The 16,662-nt window shown below is 55.1% G+C and overlaps 2 protein-coding genes across 2 annotated transcripts; both read right to left on the reverse strand.

Moving 5' to 3' along the window:
* Positions 1-1,239: 1,239 nt before the first annotated feature.
* On the reverse strand, positions 1,240-4,947 carry GCG54_00002919 (Aminopeptidase 2; the record flags this gene model as incomplete). The annotated part of the gene is made up of 3 exons (XM_045403000.1): positions 1,240-3,799; positions 3,888-4,091; positions 4,625-4,947. 3 exons carry the CDS (start codon positions 4,945-4,947, stop codon positions 1,240-1,242), a joined length of 3,087 nt encoding a protein of 1,028 aa, XP_045271127.1.
* A 712-nt stretch (positions 4,948-5,659) lies between these two features.
* GCG54_00002920 (Tyrosine-protein phosphatase non-receptor type 9) lies at positions 5,660-16,662 on the reverse strand (the record flags this gene model as incomplete). Its single annotated transcript, XM_045403001.1, has 3 exons — positions 5,660-8,822; positions 13,794-14,749; positions 14,800-16,662. The coding sequence occupies 3 exons, from the start codon at positions 16,660-16,662 to the stop codon at positions 5,660-5,662; spliced, it is 5,982 nt and encodes a 1,993-aa protein (XP_045271128.1).

The following is a 16,662-nucleotide window of genomic DNA, read 5'->3' on the forward strand; positions in this document are numbered from 1 at the left end:
CCCAGGAAGTGGCTCGTGAGGAGTGAATTGGCCGTTGGAAAGAGCTTTTTGGAACCAGGCTACTGTCACCTTATATTCGCCTTCGATGAACTGGCCAAACGCTCGGACTCACTGGCTCAGACGGCTCTTTGGTGTTTATAAATGTTAACCGAGACGCGCCGATTTCTAGGCTAGCAAGAAAGACAACAATAAATCCCAAGAATATGTTCCGTGGTTAGGAAATTGACCAAGACCCCTATCAGCATATTAGGGGATCACCGCTGACGGATGTAATATCTGGTGATGGCAAACTCAGACCAACACCTTCGTTCTGTCCCTCGTCATCTGTGCTGCTGTATTGAGTGCGTATAATCATGAAAGTTACTTCAGAATCCCTATCTTACACGATTCGTTGGCTGGAATCTAAATATCGCTGCTCTCCAACGCATCGACTGGCACAAGGTTGATTTCTCTTCACATTGTCCTATAATGGGCTGATTGCGACAAAGAACCATCAAGCAGACAAATTAACACGGCCTTATATACATATTCGCTTTTGGATGCTTTCTCAGTGCTCGCGTAAACAAGGTCTGATGAGTATTATTGGCTCGGCAGTCCTATGAGATGCTGCTCATCCATTGAGACATCATACAACCGCAAAACCATACTTGACGCCGTCACCGTAAACACTGCTCGAATGAGTATATCTACGACAGCTCTTCTGCTTGTTCCAGTCTCGGCAAACAATCTTTGCCTCCCTTACAATATGAAGCAGCAAATGAGAAGCAGCGTCGCAAACCAGTTGCTCGGCCAGAGCAGTTGAAAAAGGGGTTTCTTGCATCCCAGTGACTTCCGTCCCACCTTTGCCGGTCATCACCTCTTCTTTCGTATTCTACATCTTCAAGAAGAATACGTGAGATAGAGGTTGTCTGTGGTGAGCTGATGCAGCTCATTATACGTTGTTAGAGATGACGCTTATCGTGTGAAAAGACACGGCGGCGCCAGACGAGCCATAATCATGGCACGAACGTCTGATTTGGGGGTTTCGAAGCCCAACAGTCACATATTGGGAATTTGTACTTGGACTGAGGCACCTGGCAGTAGTAGCACTTACATCACGCTACGTCCAAGAAGCAGGAGTGACGACAAAAACAATATTGGTATGGCTTTTCTACAAGCTAGCATCATCATCACTAGCTACAACTTGGCCGGGACATTAGACATTGCTATCCCGCCAACTGACTTCTCACTTCCTTGGATTCATGCGTACTTGTTGGCGACGAGCCACTCCTTCAGAGAAGCGGCATCACGCTCGCGGTAAGCGGCGCGACCGCGCACCTTGTCCTTGACAGTCTCGAGGGTACGGCTGAAGGCGCTGGTGTCCTTGTCGGCAAAGAAGGACTCGATGTCCTTGACGGAGTCGAAGTCGGTGAACTTGCCGAGCGAGACCTGGATGAAGCGGTCAACGACGATGGGGTTGCTGAGCTTCTCGACGCAGGCCTCCCAGTTGTTCTTGAGGTAGTCCCACTGCAGCTGGCGGGCGACGGAGTTGCCGGCAAAGGCGGAGCCGAGCATGTGCATATCGGCCGAAGGGATGGAGTCGGAGGCGGGGGCCGGGGGAGACTTGTTCCAGAGGAAGGGGAGGAGAGTCTTCTTGATGATTTCGGTGTCACGGACGAAGCCGAGGTTGGAGAGGCAGACCTCCTTGCCGTCGATGGCGGGGGTGGTGAACCATTCTTTCTTCAGGACCTCGACGGCGCGAGCGGTGTCGTTCTTGACGGCAACGCGGAAGACGGGGGTACGGAGAGCGGGGTGCAGGGGGTTGGCCTTGGGGTCCTCAACCCAGGCGTTGAAGCGCTTGGTAGCCTCCTCGGTGACGGCGGCGTGGCCGTTGACACCGGCGGTGAGGAGGAGCCTCTTGCGGAGGAGGCCGTCGAGGTAGCTCTCGCTCTCGGGGAACTCCCAGCCGTACTTGGCGACAGCGTCGTTGATGAGCTTCAGGGTAAAGGTCTCGAGGCCCTTCTTGATGGTCTCGTCGTCGGCGAAGATGGACTTGACGAGAGCGATGGAGTCGAGGATCTGGCTCCAGACGAGGTAGTTGTCCTCCTTGGCGAAGCCCTGGACGAAGGACAAGAGGGCGGCGGTGGTGCCGTAGCCGGAGAAGGCAAGGTCGGCGGCGGAGCCGATGATGGAGATCTTGTCCTCGGTGCTGAGGCGGTCGAGCTGCTGGCCGAGCTTCAGGAGACGCTCAGGGGGGTAGTTGACACGGTAGAAGCCGGAGGCGCCAGAGTTGAGCTTGTAGAAATCGGTGTCGACGTCACGAATGGTGTCCTCCTTGGTCTCCAGGGAGAGGGAGGTGACGCCCTTGGCGCCAACCTTGCCCTCGAGCTCAAGGGGAATCCACCAGGTGGTCTCGTCGTCCTCGGGCTTGACGTCACCGGTGGACAGGAAACGAGACTGCTTGACGGAGATCTGACCGGGCTCCTCAGCAACGGTCAAGACGGGGTGGCCGATCTTGGAGATCCAGGGACCCATGAGCTTGTTGACGTCCTTGCCGGAAGCCTCGCTGAGGGCATCCCACAGAGCCTTGGTCTTGGCATTGCCGTACTGGTTCGCGATCAGGTAGTTAGAGACACCCTTCAGGAAGGTGTCGACGCCCAAGTGGTTGGCAAGCATGCGGATGGCAGAGCAGCCCTTGAGGTAGCTGATGTGGTCGAAAATCTGGTTGACGTCCAGGGCGTCCTTGACAGGGACGTGGATGGCGTGAGAAGCGCGGATACCGTCGAGCTTGAAAGCCATCTCCATGCCCTCGTTGACGAACTGGGACCACACCTGCCACTCGGGGTGCAGGTAGTCGGTGGCGTGCCAGCCAACCCAGGTGGCGAAACCCTCGTTGAGCCAGAGCTCATCCCACCAGTCCATGGTGACCAGGTTGCCGAACCATTGGTGAGCCAGCTCGTGGGCGACAACATAGGCGACGCGGTTGCGGTAGCGGGCCTCGGAGGTCTTCTCGTCGAAGAGGACGGCTGTCGTGCGGTAGGTGACGAGACCCCAGTTCTCCATGGCTCCGTGGGTGAACTCGTGGACGGCGAGGAGATCGGCCTTGGGCAGGGGGTACTCGATGCCGAAGATGTCGGAGAAGAAGTCGATGATGCGGGGGGCGTGCCACAGGGCCCAGCGACCCTGCTCCTTGAGACCACGGGTGGTGTAGACGCGGACGGGGAGCTGCTTGCCGTTGTAGCGGCGCTCGGTGAAGTCCTCAACGTACTCAAAGTCACCGACAGCCCAGGCGAGCAGGTAGGTGCTCATCTTTGGGCTGGTCTCGAAGGAGATCATCTGCCAGCCGTCGCGGGTCTTCTTGGTCTCCTTGACGGGCATGTTGCTAAGAGCGACCTGGTCCTCGGGAACCTCAATCTCAAAGTCGAAGGTGGCCTTCAGGTTGGGCTCGTCGAAGCAGGGGAACGCACGGCGGGCATCGCAGGACTCGAACTGGGTGCTGAACATGTAGTGCCACTCGTCGTCGCGGGGGACGGACTTGGCGGGCTCGACGGTGGGCTTGTACTTGCTGCGGTAGAAGCCGGCCATGTCATTGTTGATGATACCCTCGAACTCGATGGTCAGGACAGCCTTCTGGGCCTGGGGGATCTCCTCGTCGAAGGTGATGGTGGCGCGCTGCTGCTTCTCGCCATAGCTGAAGTTCTTGGATTCCCATGACTGCGTAGACTTGGTGTGGCCGACGGCGATCTTTGCGTCGAGGAGCTTGATCTCGAGGGCGTTGAGGACGATTTCCTTGGTGGGCTTGACAACTTCGGCGTCGATGCTATTCGGGGGCAGAGCATTCATTAGCACGTGCTTGGGGATGGAAGCTCGAGCTGGAGCGGGGTGAGGGGCAGGGAACAGTTACTTACGTCACGGTTCCCTTGTAAGTCCAGTCCTTGAAGTTCAAGTCGCGGAGCGACAGAACGTAGTGGGAGGGCTTGATGGAGTCGGGGAGCACTTCGCGGTCCGCCATGTTGCCGACTCTGCTGGCGTAGAGGGCCTTGTCTGAGGTGGTGATGGTCGAGCAGTAGGAGCGAGCAGAGGATGCGGGGAAGAGAGGTCGAGAGCTGTTGCTGTTTGGGGCGAGGAAAGTCAGTCGACTTTAAAGGGCGTCTGGGTGATTAGATGGATGGAAGCAAAGGAAACGAAACAAGGGCAATAGATCGAGCAGAAGCTGTAGCTCCACTAAGCGTCCTTCCTACTTGGGAGCTGGCGAGCGGCAAGCGGCAATGGAACTTCTGGAACGGTGATGATGTGGGTTCGATGTTGCTGCAGTGGTTGGCGATGCAACTGGTAACAGAGTTCCAGAGTGGACCTGCCTGATGCTCCGAGGTGAGGGGCACAACGAGGGGCAACAAAAGGTCCCTGCATGGGTAAGGTTCCCTTCCCTTGGCCGACCTCACCCACTGCTCAGCACCTTACCGTAGGTAACCTAAGACCACCTACGGCGAGCCACACAGCTGCTCTAGCGCCACTGGTGGGCTCATGGGGGGAGCTCTCGGTTACCTAACGCGACCAGAAGAATGCGACAATCTAAGGTACCCGGAATTGGGACCCAAGAAAGACGGAGACGCGGGATCAAGAGCCTCGGAACACCAAAAGAAACGGTGGGATAACATACCGAGAATAGACGAGGCCATTGCGGGCAGCGTTACACACATTCGGGGATGACCAGAGAGAATGATCCGTAGTAGTGGCAGCAGTCTTCTTGAAGACCGAGGGAGTGCTGGAAAAGTGGCGTCTGAGGCCTATGTTATACAAAGATGAAGTGAGAGATTGGACGGGTGAAGCAAATGAAGAGAACAACACTGAGTTGCGGGCGAAACCTGGGGTAGCAGAAGGGCTGGTGAGAGACGCCGAGACGGCGCTCGCCTTCAGCTCCAACCCGCGTGCCCAGCTTCGCCCGACCAGCTGCCCGATCGGGTTCATCCTGTGCCGGTCGACAGGGTAGACGGACGACTCTAGAGCTGATCAATAAGAGGCAGGTCGTGGCCGGTCTCTCCAACCATCGTCTGTCTGGCCTGTTGGTCGTGAAAATCTCTGATGAGACCTTCCCAGGAGACACACAGTCCACTCGGCCGGGTCGCCGCGGACGAAGCCCCTTTGGGAAGAAACCGGGGACTTTCTGGGTACGAGGCGAGGCTGTGGTGGCTAGTGCTTTCTACGCCGATGGCAAGCGAGATGGATACCGGGGTCGTATCCAAAAGTGCCATGCCATTCAAACAAGTTTCGCTCATGTGTTAATGTCATTCGTCACAAAATTAGTCAAACGTTGGAGTAATCGAAAGAACGATATGTGTGTGTGTGTGTTCATGAAAATACTCCATTGTGGTCATCTCTGTGTAGCAAGACTACGCTGACCCGGTAAGCTCTAGTAAACGCTTCCCAAGCACATCGTCTTCCGACGTGCAAACCCTCCCGTAAGAATAGTTCCCTCCCGACAATGACTGCGCTCTTCAACCCATATGCTTCGTCCCATGCTTGTGGAAAATGTCGAAATCAACCGATCCTCATCCTGTAACGCCGGTCCCACTCGAGCCAAAATAAGTACATCATCATGTCATCAAGAAGAGTCTTGAAGAATGCGTCCTCCTCTACCCGTATATCGTACCATGCGTATGTCCATCCCCTCATTACAATCTTAGGAAGTAGATCCAAGGGCTGTCTCAGTTTCCGCGGCGATCTTGGCTGCTACTTCGTTCCACCAGGATCCATGAGCCGCCTTGTCCACGGCCCCGACCTTGGATATCTCGTCGAGCATTTCTCGGACTTGCACTGCGAATTCGGCCAACCCCAGCCCGGCCAGTTTCTCCTGCGCCGTCGTAGCCGCATTCACCTTCTCCTTGGCTGACCCTGCTGCCAATCTCGTGTTAAGGTGGCCACGGAGGCGAGCCAGCAGGAGACGTAGCACTGGCTCTGTGGGCTCAATTCCCTTCCTAATGGAGTCCTGGCTGGCGTTGACCACCTTAGTGACCAGCGCTTTGAGGTGCGTCTTGGTTGCTGCTGGCATGGACCTGCCGCCCTCGAGAGCCGCCATCACGCCCTGCACAGTTGAGTCAATCTTTTCATGGTCTGACTCTAGGACTGTCATGATACGCGTTGCCTCCGTCTTCCATGGCGCGCGCACGTCTCTCTTCAGAAGGTTCTTGCACTGCAGCAAGATTGCGCCGGTGGTAACGATCCGCTGCGAGGCAAGCGAAAGCCGCGTCATCCGCTTGTAGTCTAGAAGCAGCATCTCAGGGACCTTGTCCTTGGGAATTGGCGCTGGCTGAGTGAATGCGTCGACGAGCATCTGGGCGTAGAACTTGTCATCCGTCGGTCGAGACTTCGGGTGGTTGATGCCCTCAGGGTCACGCTTGCGAAGCTCAGCCGATACCTTTGAACGAGCCGCACGCCACGCTGCCTCTGCTGCCTCCAAGCCGTGTTCGCCGTTCTCTAAAGCAGACCCGAACCTCTTCTTCTCATACTCTGGGGCAGACTCGATGAGTTGCGGTGCTGCCGTGGAGAAGATATAGTTGACATAGTCGCAAAGCATCAAGTCGACAAACTCCGTCAACGCTTCAACGCGGTCGACCAAGGTGCCTTGATGAAGTTTGTTATTGACCAGATCCTTTGCCTCCTCGTCGCGGAAAGGAGCACACAGCTTCGGCAGGAGAGATGCCATGGAGGCAAAGAACTTCTCATAAGAAAAGCTGCCCATCTGGAACTGGCGCTCTGCGACCTCAACATCGAGTATCTCGCCTATCGTATTATGCATGTAGGCGCCGGGCTTCACAAGCCTCTGCAGGTTGTCCTTGAAGTACCTCATCATGATGATGAAGATTTCGAAGCTGCCATCCAAATTGTGTTGTTCCATGTTGTATCGCATGCCAGCAAACAGAGGAATCTGCTGTAAAGTCCGGTGTTCCCGGAACTCGGTTGCAGGAATGCGATATTCACGGTTAATGGCAAGCTCATGAACCACGATTCGGTTGTCTGGAAGCAGGCCGCTCAGCCCAGGCTTCATCTCAATGGGCTGTGGCTTGACATGGCCCTTAGCAGGAGTTGGCGGCGGCGTCAACGTCTGCGACACTGGGGACACAAGGCTTTCGGCTGTAGCAGATGCCTCTCCTGGCGCGTTCTCGGCAACGCGGGGCTTCATGTCGCCAGTAGGCTTCTTGGCTGCTCGCGCCTTTCGTGCTTTGCGGACTGCATCGGCAATCATCTTTTTGCCCTTCTCTTGACCGGCCAGCTTCTTTATTCTGACAATGAGCTGGATCTGGTTGCTCTTGATGCTTTCCCGGTACTGATCAGCAGCCGCAACATCCGTGCTCTCCTGAACTGTCTGCAAAATCTGGTCCAGCTCCACGAACTGCATCAGCATGACTTGCACAAGCGACTCCGAGTCGCGCGACTTCCAGGATAGGAACGCGTTGGCAAAAGTGGCGTAGATCTCGGGCAGGGCACTCCGCAGGCTAGGTGGAGGCGTGTAGTTGTTGGCAGCTGTCAAGCGTGACAGGATGTTCTCGAAGGAAATGAGGAGGTCTCGGGCTTTGGTCACGAGGTCCTGCAACTGGGGATTAGCCAGGTCATCACGGGGTATCGGTTGAGGCTGCAGTATTCCAACCTGTTCCGGTTCCCCCGTGCCGTCCTTGTTGCTCAGGACCTGAGTGGGATGGCCCAGGATGAGAAAGGCGCTGAGGAAGGTCCTCACGGCTGCCATTTCGTCGACCGATCCCGGGTCACCCTCTTGCAAACCACAGATGCGAAGGATGCGGGCAGTTCCAACAACAACTTTCTCCTGGGCCAGCAGCTCGAGGACCTGATCAAAGGACGTGTCCCGCACGCCGTCGATGGTGAGGCCCAACTCGGAGAAAGCGGCCACATCCTTCCTTCTGATGTGACTCCTATACCACCACTGCAGCCTTGAAGCAGCAGCAGCCTCGCTCAAAACCGGAGTCTCCTTCTCGGCAACTTGCGGGAGGGTCTCGGTCGGCTTTCGAGATACCAAGCTCTGACCGCGAACTCTCTTGGTCGCGGCGGTTCTGTTTTTGAGCTCCTCCCTCCTCCGCTCCGCTTCGGCCAAGCGCTCCTCCATCTGGACGCGGAGCTTGACCAGCTCGCGCTCCCTCTTCTCCTTCATAGTTTCGGCGACAGCCTTGGCCCTCTTGACCTCTTCAGCGCAAGAGGCCACGATCTCTGCCAGGTTGCGCTCCCGCGCCTGCTGGGCAGCGATGGCGCGCTCCTCAGACACCGAGGTATCGCGGTGGGTGGCCTTGGCCATGGCGGCTCTCAGACGAACCTTCTCCGCATGGGCAGCTCGGTCGGCGAGGCGCGCTTTTCGGTCTTCAAGGAAGGACGTGCGCCGGAGGTGCTGTGCGACATGCTTGCTCTGTGGAGCCCCAAGACGGGTGAAGGTCTGGGTGGAGGAGCAGCGGGAATGGGCAGAGGAGATGGAGTTGCGGCGGGAGGAGGCAGCTGAGTCCTTGCGACGAGTCTGCGACGGTCGGTAGAAGCGGGCGGCGATGTGTGGAGGCGGGGTGAATATGCGGCCATCGCCATCTTCTACCTCCTCGTCAGAGTTTGGTGGCATAGAGAGGTCGACATCTGTGGCGTCGAAATCTGACGAGGGAGAGCCGACTGATTCCTCCAGATTGTACGATGGGTCGGTGAGGTCTGCCGAAGGGCGCCGCATGCTGACGGCGTGCCTGGCTTCGATGGTATGGGGTTCGAGCGGTTGTTGTATCGCAGTCGCGGTGGTAGACGATAAACAATGTCTAAGGGGGTATGTAACGTCGAGGTCGTCGAAGAGCAAGAAGGAGTCGCTTGGAACTTGACAAGTCTAGTGATATCGGCTTGCTGGCAGAGGGGATCTGTCGAGCAGTGTTTCTGTCGTTGGTGGTGGTGGTCACGGTGGAAGGCAAGGCGTCGGCCAACACGGGAAAATGGTGATTGATTGATTGAAGGAAGCCTAGGTTGAGGGGAGGAGCGAGTGCGCGACCAGAGTCGATAACAACAGCGAAATGCGCTGTATAAGAGGAACGCTCTACAGGCGGAACTCGAAGAATACAGGCGAGGTATACGAGCGAAACCAAAAAAAGGTTGGGAGAAGTGGTGTCTTGGGTGACAGGCCGTGGGATGGGAAATCGAGATGGTTCAGGTCGGAGGGTGGTAAATCATGGCTGGAGCTGGTGCAGGTGCAGGTGCAAGTGCGGGTGCTTGGTGCGGGCGGATGCGTTGGGTGTGGGTTGCAGGTGCAGCAGGGCCAGTATCAGCCTTCATTCAGCAAGGGCGACCAAACACCGTCAATCAAGTTTCGAACTTTTTTTCGGGGCGGCTGGGCTTCGTTTGGACTGGGCTGGGCTGGCTGGCTTGAGGGTGCTGGGCCGGGCTCACTCGGCAGGGCGGGCTGGTAGTGCGTGCCTACCCAGTAAGGTAAGGTACCTTAGTGGGGGGTGTTGGGCGGCAGAATGACCTACTACGATAGATACCTATCCAAAACATCGCGCCAATGGGGAAAAGTCTGAGGTGCTGCTAGCCAAAAGGGACGAACCCACGGCGCTGGAATGACGGAAGCTTCCAGTCGCATTTGCCCACTGTATGCTCTCCATTCCGCTGCTCTGCATGCTGACCGAGCACACCTCACCTTCCTTGCCTCTCCACTGGATTGTGAATGGCGGCTTTGAATTGCACAGGATCTGCAGGTATGACAAACATTGCGCTATCCACCAGATGGCTCTAGCGGCCCTTCCATCTTGGGCGATGCAAGTGCCTCTCGTGTCCCACCATCTCCGTCCCCTGCGAAGGAGACGTTCCGGTCTTGTGTTGAGGTGAGTGCGCATTTTGTTCCATTCGAGGCGTGGACGGAACAACCGGGGGCCTGCTTATCCCTGGTCTCCCATCTGACATTGTAAAGGGGCTGATACTCGCCTTTGAATCATCCAGGACTCCTCCCCTTAGCCTTCTGATCACAAATGACGTGCCTTCTCTCCACATCCCCGGAAACTCTCAGGAGCTGAGTAGCCGTGCTGTCGCATTGCACGCAATGTCGCGTCTCGTCGCATCGCAGGATTCTGAATTCTACTTCACCTCAGGTTAACTTACTCTAGGGTGCAAGATCGTGAGCTAGTCCGCTTTAGGGAAGGCGCTGGCGTCATAGGATGCCGATAATACGACTTGAGTCACGTGGAAGGCCCGGCCCCGTGGTCGACGACCACCGGCCGCCACCTCACGGGCTCTCCCAAGCGGCTGTGGCGCGGTCCGACGGCCACCACCACCACCAACACTTCGTGTGCCGTAGTCCCAACGGTTTGGCGCTCTTAGCGACACCCATACTTATAGCACCAGTATCGCATCGCACTCTGAAGCCAGCCTTGCCGCTAGACTCGGCACTACTCACAGGACATGATCATCCTGCATGAGGCCGTCCTATTCAAGGACTGGTAAACCGATGCCATGTGGTCCTCGGCTGGGTGGCTTGGAATACAACCCCTCGTGAGCTATCGCATCCTTGGCAAAAAATTTATCTAGCACGGTATTGAAGCTCGGCTTGCCGATCATCCTTTGCATGGCCGTAGGATTCGCCATCTTTATCAATGTTTCACACGACTCGACGATGGCGTTTAGAGACAAAAGATAGCGTCGGAGAAGCCATCGGTGGGAGTAAGACACCAACCTCCTCCATTTCTGCTATCAGAACGGCACAATTTGCAAAGTTCCAAACTTCCGTCACTTTGAAGGTCTCTGCTATTTCGGACACTATGCTGGTGCTATTTCGTGGTCTCGAATGCCTGACGCAGGCACGAGTATTGCCCCGCAGCTCCTCGTCTCGCGGTTTCCCAAGTCCTCCCAGCGACTATTTTCCCCATGAGGATGTGAACTTTGTCAACGTCAGTACCTACAGCTTATCTTTGCCCAGTCAATTTTGCTGTGAAAGTGATTACGAGAATTACTACTTTTGCGACATGTTATTCGGGCTCTTCACCTTTGCATAGCTCAAGCATGAGAAAGCCCAAACTGTCGGGTCCTTTAGTAAGTCGACGTCTTGTCCAATTGTGGTAATAGTAGAGCTCGTATTAGGGAGTGCTAAAACACAGGGTTTGAACGTCTTTGAGGGCATTTGTTTAGTTTTAGGTTCGACCATAAACATCGAGGAACGCTGCTGAGAACCGAACCTTGGGACGAGACCTGTGTTAGAACAATGTTGGAACACTCAAATAACCCCAAGAACTTTCTCGACGACTGGCTCGTCCTACACTGACGAGAGTTCATTCATGGGAGAATCCGCGCGTCCGATAGTACAGGAAGAGAAATCATGTAGGTATGATAAGCCCGTAACATGACTTCGAATCTCGGTCTTGTTCAGCTCGTAACTCTGAGTCCCAAACATCAACTCCTTGGATAAGAAATGAATGAACTATGAGACGGGCAGCCGTGTATGACATGCTGAACTGCTAGTTCCGGCTTCAACCAGGGCAGACTTCAGCATAGTCTCGAGGTGAGATGTTGGAGCCATCGGAAGGTAGCCAGGCCTAATGATCCATCAGTTTCTTTTGTATGCTTTCACTCTGTGTCTCTCATCACTTTTTTCTCTGGCAGTTACGAAGGTGGAATACTTTGCAAACGAAACCCCCGGAAATCACAACCCACAGCTTCTTCATGAAAGAAAACGACTCAAAACTTTGACATAGACCAGAACTCCCATCAGCTGGGAATCTCTCAAATTCGATCACTAGTCTGACATGCCGACATATTATGTCAATAATATCCTTGTTGTAAATTCCACGACTAATATATTACCTTTGGATACGGCGAAGCCCGTGTCATGAATTCTACCACGTACGGCCCTGATGATACCACTGACCCCGATAAAATTGAGACGCCCACGGAAACAAGTACACAGAAGCTCGAAGACTAGGTGCGTCTGTAACAGAAACCAGTGAGTCGGTCCTATATATAACGCACTGCTTGGTTGGATATCCTCTAGAGACCGCAAATCGAAGCGGACCAGAACCAAACATGCATGGATATCTTCCACACTGTGATAGCCGTGATAATGTAGGGAGCCTTCACCAGCCTCTTGTTCAAAATGTTTCGTTATATACTGTTTCTGACGCCAACATGTGTGAACAGCAGCAATAGCAACTGAATAAGACGGCGACAGGAAGAAACGATAGGCGCCAGCGATGCGCAGGTTCTTTAGGGACTCGGTGAGACGAGTCCCAGAATGCATTCGCGATGGATAATGCGGTCTCTGCCTCAAGTGTTGAATGCCTAATGACTTGCCGGGGCGGACTTTGATAGATAGGATTTGCCGATCGCATGTCAGTACCAGACGAGCCAGTCTTTATATATTTATGGCAATAGACGTATCCAACCTTTCCGACGGCAGTCTCTGGCCCAGTTCGGAGATCGTCTCGTACCGATCCTGCGGACACAATGCTCGCAAGCACTAGTTTAAAAGGCAACAATCCAGCATACAAGATCTTTGAACGCACCAGTAACTTCGCGCATGTCACCGTTCCATCTCTGAGCGATACATCGGGTAGGAAAGGCAATCTAGCTGCCTAAGCCCCTGACACTCATTCTCTAAAGCGAGTGCCAAGCTTCAGGCAATCACTATCCCTTCTTTATTCATTACCATAACCCAGCAGAGATGATGGATACCCAAGGCCAGTTTCACTCAGGTAGAAATTTGGGAACGACCAACGTCAACTTCATGCGTCTCCCGGAAGCAAACCATCGCCAAACCCCAAAAGATACACCATGAACCCGATTCCAACAATGCCATGGAGAACGGACAAAAAATGATTATCCTTTTATTTTCAAAACACGTTCGATATCTGCTTATGAAGCTGTCTGCCAGCTATTAATCGCACATAATTCACGCCAACGTTCTGAGCCTCCAAGCCCAACCCTAGAAGATAGAGATACCTGCTATATGTCTTCGTCAGGGACTTTCATGTTCCAAATATCCATTAACTCCCATCCTTTCCCCCATGAGTGTATTGCCGCGAGCTTTCCTTACATCGGTGGCCATTTCAATGTGCTCTCACAGGCAAGCCTCCGTTGGAGATCATTCGACTGGAGAATCCAAATCATCGAGAGATAGGTAGGGGACGTCGGCGAAGAAAGGCGGCCACGCCGAATACGAGGACCTGAAATCTTCGAGACGTCTGCGCCTCTCAATACTATGTCATGATGCCGCCTCTCCAATAGCATCCACGGCACCAAGCGCTCATTTGTCGCATGATACGTCAAGCGGCCAGTGTTCTTGCACGAACATGTCGCTAGCACAGCTCTCATCACACTGAACGCAATCGAATTCATGGAGATGCAACATAAGTTCGTCATTTCAAGAGGGCAGCTGTGTTCGCCGGCCACTCTATGCTCATATTCGGTCAACGCCTCTAGTATACAAAGTTCAAGGACCGACCGCAGCCTGATCCAAACATGCCGGTGCCAATGTATGTAGGCACATGATAAACCCATGTATCATACGGGATGCGGTTCGAATGCCCCAACGCCGTTACTCATGCCCTCAGCCCGATCCCCGAGCTATTATGTCCGTGTTGCCTGTTGCCGTGAAGAAATTCAAAATGCAAAAGATGCTCCCATTACTCGCTGATGCTGGCACCTTCCGCCATCCAGGGGTATCGCATTACGATTCCGCACGAGTCCAATCGTTTCCCGACCATTTACTCTAGTCGGGTCGTCATTAATTGTCGCTCCTCAGTTGTAAACTTCCACTTCGAGCCCGCCCCCCTTTCGTCTCTTCGTGCAGTCTCCACACGTACTCAACAATTGTTTCGTAGCAAAGAACATACTGTCGCAAGCTTTGCACCATGCTGAGTCGCTGTTGTCGGAAATCCTCAACGGTCTTCTGGATCAGATCCATCGTATCGCCATCCTCATTCAACCAAGCGGTGTCCAACGGGGTGATGTCAGGGGATCCACGGCGCCCCTCAGCGCTGGATCGGCGACTGCTGGGGTTGAAGTCGAACGTCTTTTCGCGCGGAGACACCTCCTCAGACTGCCCGCTCATCTTGATGTCACCATCCGAGTCTCTCTTCCTAACCGGCCTCGAGTTTGATTTGGCGTGTCGCTGTCGCTTCAGCATGTCGATAACACTGTCCACAGTACAGAAAGTTCCTGTTCGTCCGCAGCCCGCGGAGCAATGAACGAGCATTGGCCTCGACCTCGAGTTCATTTCTGGCTCGTCCGCAGACTCCGGCTCTGGTGAAGCTCTGACAGCAGCCATAGTGTCGACAGGCTTGGCAGAGCTCTGCATGGAGTTCGCCAGCCTGACGAGACCGAGGAGGTGGGAGGGCTGTGCCGGAGCGCCGAAATCGGGCCAGGATGGATAATGAAGGTGGGTGATCTCACGCATCGGCGCGAAGGGGTGTGCTGCGTGGGACAGAACAAACTTGCGGACAATGACATGAGGAGTCTCGCCTTGAGGCGGCGCGGGTGATGCAGCAGCGGCAAGACCGGTCATCGTGGTGTTAGCTCGTCGACGACCAGCTTCCGCAGCCGCCGCGGCAGCCGCAGCTGAAGGCGCCGCCGAGCCTTGATCGTTGCGGTGCTTGTCAATGTCAAGGGACACCTTCTTTTCCGAAAGAAGCTTCAACTTGAGCAGACCGAAGTCCCGGCCTTGCCAGTAGGGATGGCACTTGAGTTGACCGCCTTCCGATTCGGCGGTCAACATGACAATAACGCGCACATCCTGCTCCCAGATGACTGACCAGAAGTCCTGTGAAAGTTAGCTTCGACTCGGTAATTGTAGAGGAACTGAATGCTTACATCAAATGTTGCCGGCAGCGGGCCTTGGGTCGCAATGTACCTCTTGTTACTCCTCGACGCTTTGATGTGGCTGGCGTTGACATAGTCGCACGCTCCTTCGGGGCGGCCCTGGAGTTTCACCCGCGCATGCTCGAATGGCAGAATGTCCTTGTAGCGGTTCTTGCCGCCCTTCTCAATACCGCACAGCTGAGGTACTTTCTTGTCTTTCTGGTCCCCGCCAAACATAGAATAGGCTGCCTTCATGCGAGACTGCTCCTCTTTCTCGATGTTCAAGAACTTATTCGAAACTTGCTTGCCATGGTCGTTGGGCTTTGAGGCATCTCGGAGCCATCGAGGCAGAGTAGGTGACTCCAGGCCACTGGGCCGAGCGATGTCCAATTGGCCCACACCATCGGCGAGATCCATGTTCTGGCGGATATTCGAGAAGAAAGGGTTGGGGTTGTTGCTGGCCATGGGTAGCATCACGCCTCCAATGACGGGTGCAATGCCGGGCCGGTTTCCCCCTTGATTGGCCGTTGATGGGGAGGTACTGTCGCCCTGGGGTCCAAACCCCTCATCCACGAGATCGGGATACTCATCTGCGAATGCTTTAAATCCACCACGCAGGATAAATGAGCCGCCCGTGTACCCCTCGTTGGTGAACTTCTTGATCATGTTCATGCATGACACAGCATCACGCTTTTCCGCCGAATGAGCATCATACACAACCAGGTTCTTAGTTTCTTTCCACTTTGAGAACCGCTCTTCATTGGTGGAGTTCTGGAACGTCTGTTGCAACTTGGTCAGGTTGAAGGTGGCTCGCTTCAAAAGCGTCGTCGGGATGCAGAGGTTAAGAGCGCCCTCGATACGCGCATTGGCGTATTGCTGAGAGACTCTAAGATCCAAAAGCAGGAGCTCCGTATCGGAACCGCCGGCCTCGATCAGGCCCTTCAGTTGCGCAGGCGAGATCAGTGACGGGCCGGACTCCATGGTCGGCGGTAGAGTCTCGGCTCTTGGATGCTTCGCCGCTGTACTACGTGGTGATGGCGGATCAACCTTGTTCTCGGAGATGGACATTCGCGGGTGGCGATCATCAACTTTTGACAGCGTCGTTCTACGCTCAAAAGGCGAGGGCGAATCAGTCGGCCTAGGTGACTCGAATCTCGGCAAGTTCAGGTTCAGCATCATGGGAGGCGGGTTTATCGACGCCTCAGAGTTGCGCTTCGAGTCCGCCGAGACGTAGGCCGAATCAGGGCCGTTCTCCTGCTCGACATCCATCCGCCCAGTCGGCCTCTCCTTGCTCGCCCGCGGGATCGAAAAATCGGAAGCCGTGTCGCTGGCGTGGGTATTCCATCTTGGCGGGCGAGGGCGAAGGGTCGTGGGGTTCGGCGGTGCTTGCGGAAAGTGAGAGGAGGACAGACTGAAGCCCTTGCCGCGGTTCAAGTCGGCCTGGCGCTTGAAGGCCTCATAGTCGGGGTTAGCATCGATAGGGACCTGCTTGGGCAGGGCGGCGGCGAAAGACTTGACGGATGACGTCGGGGAGCTCCAGTTGTCTCGCGGCATCACAGAGGAGTCTCTGGGGTCAGCAGATTGGTCGACGACGAGGCCGAAGTAGTTGGGACTCGCAGCTCTGGGCTCGGCAGGTCGTGCTGGCGACAGCTTTTGAGGCGGGAGAGACTGGCCAACGGAGTATGGCATTCTAGGAGAAGCAGCTGGTGTCGTTGGCTTTGGGCTCTTGGCGGCTGCTGAGACGGAGAGCTTTGATTGTGAGTGGGAGTGGCTATGTGTCTGGCGTAGGCCAGGCGACGGCCTGCTCGCGGAATGGGGAGTCTTCATGGTGTAGTGGACGGATGTTGTCCCGTCAGTGCTCCTCTTGTCGAGCAT

This window comes from Colletotrichum gloeosporioides (assembly GCF_011800055.1).
Source record: "Colletotrichum gloeosporioides strain Lc1 chromosome Unknown consensus_4, whole genome shotgun sequence".
NCBI lineage: Eukaryota > Fungi > Ascomycota > Sordariomycetes > Glomerellales > Glomerellaceae > Colletotrichum > Colletotrichum gloeosporioides.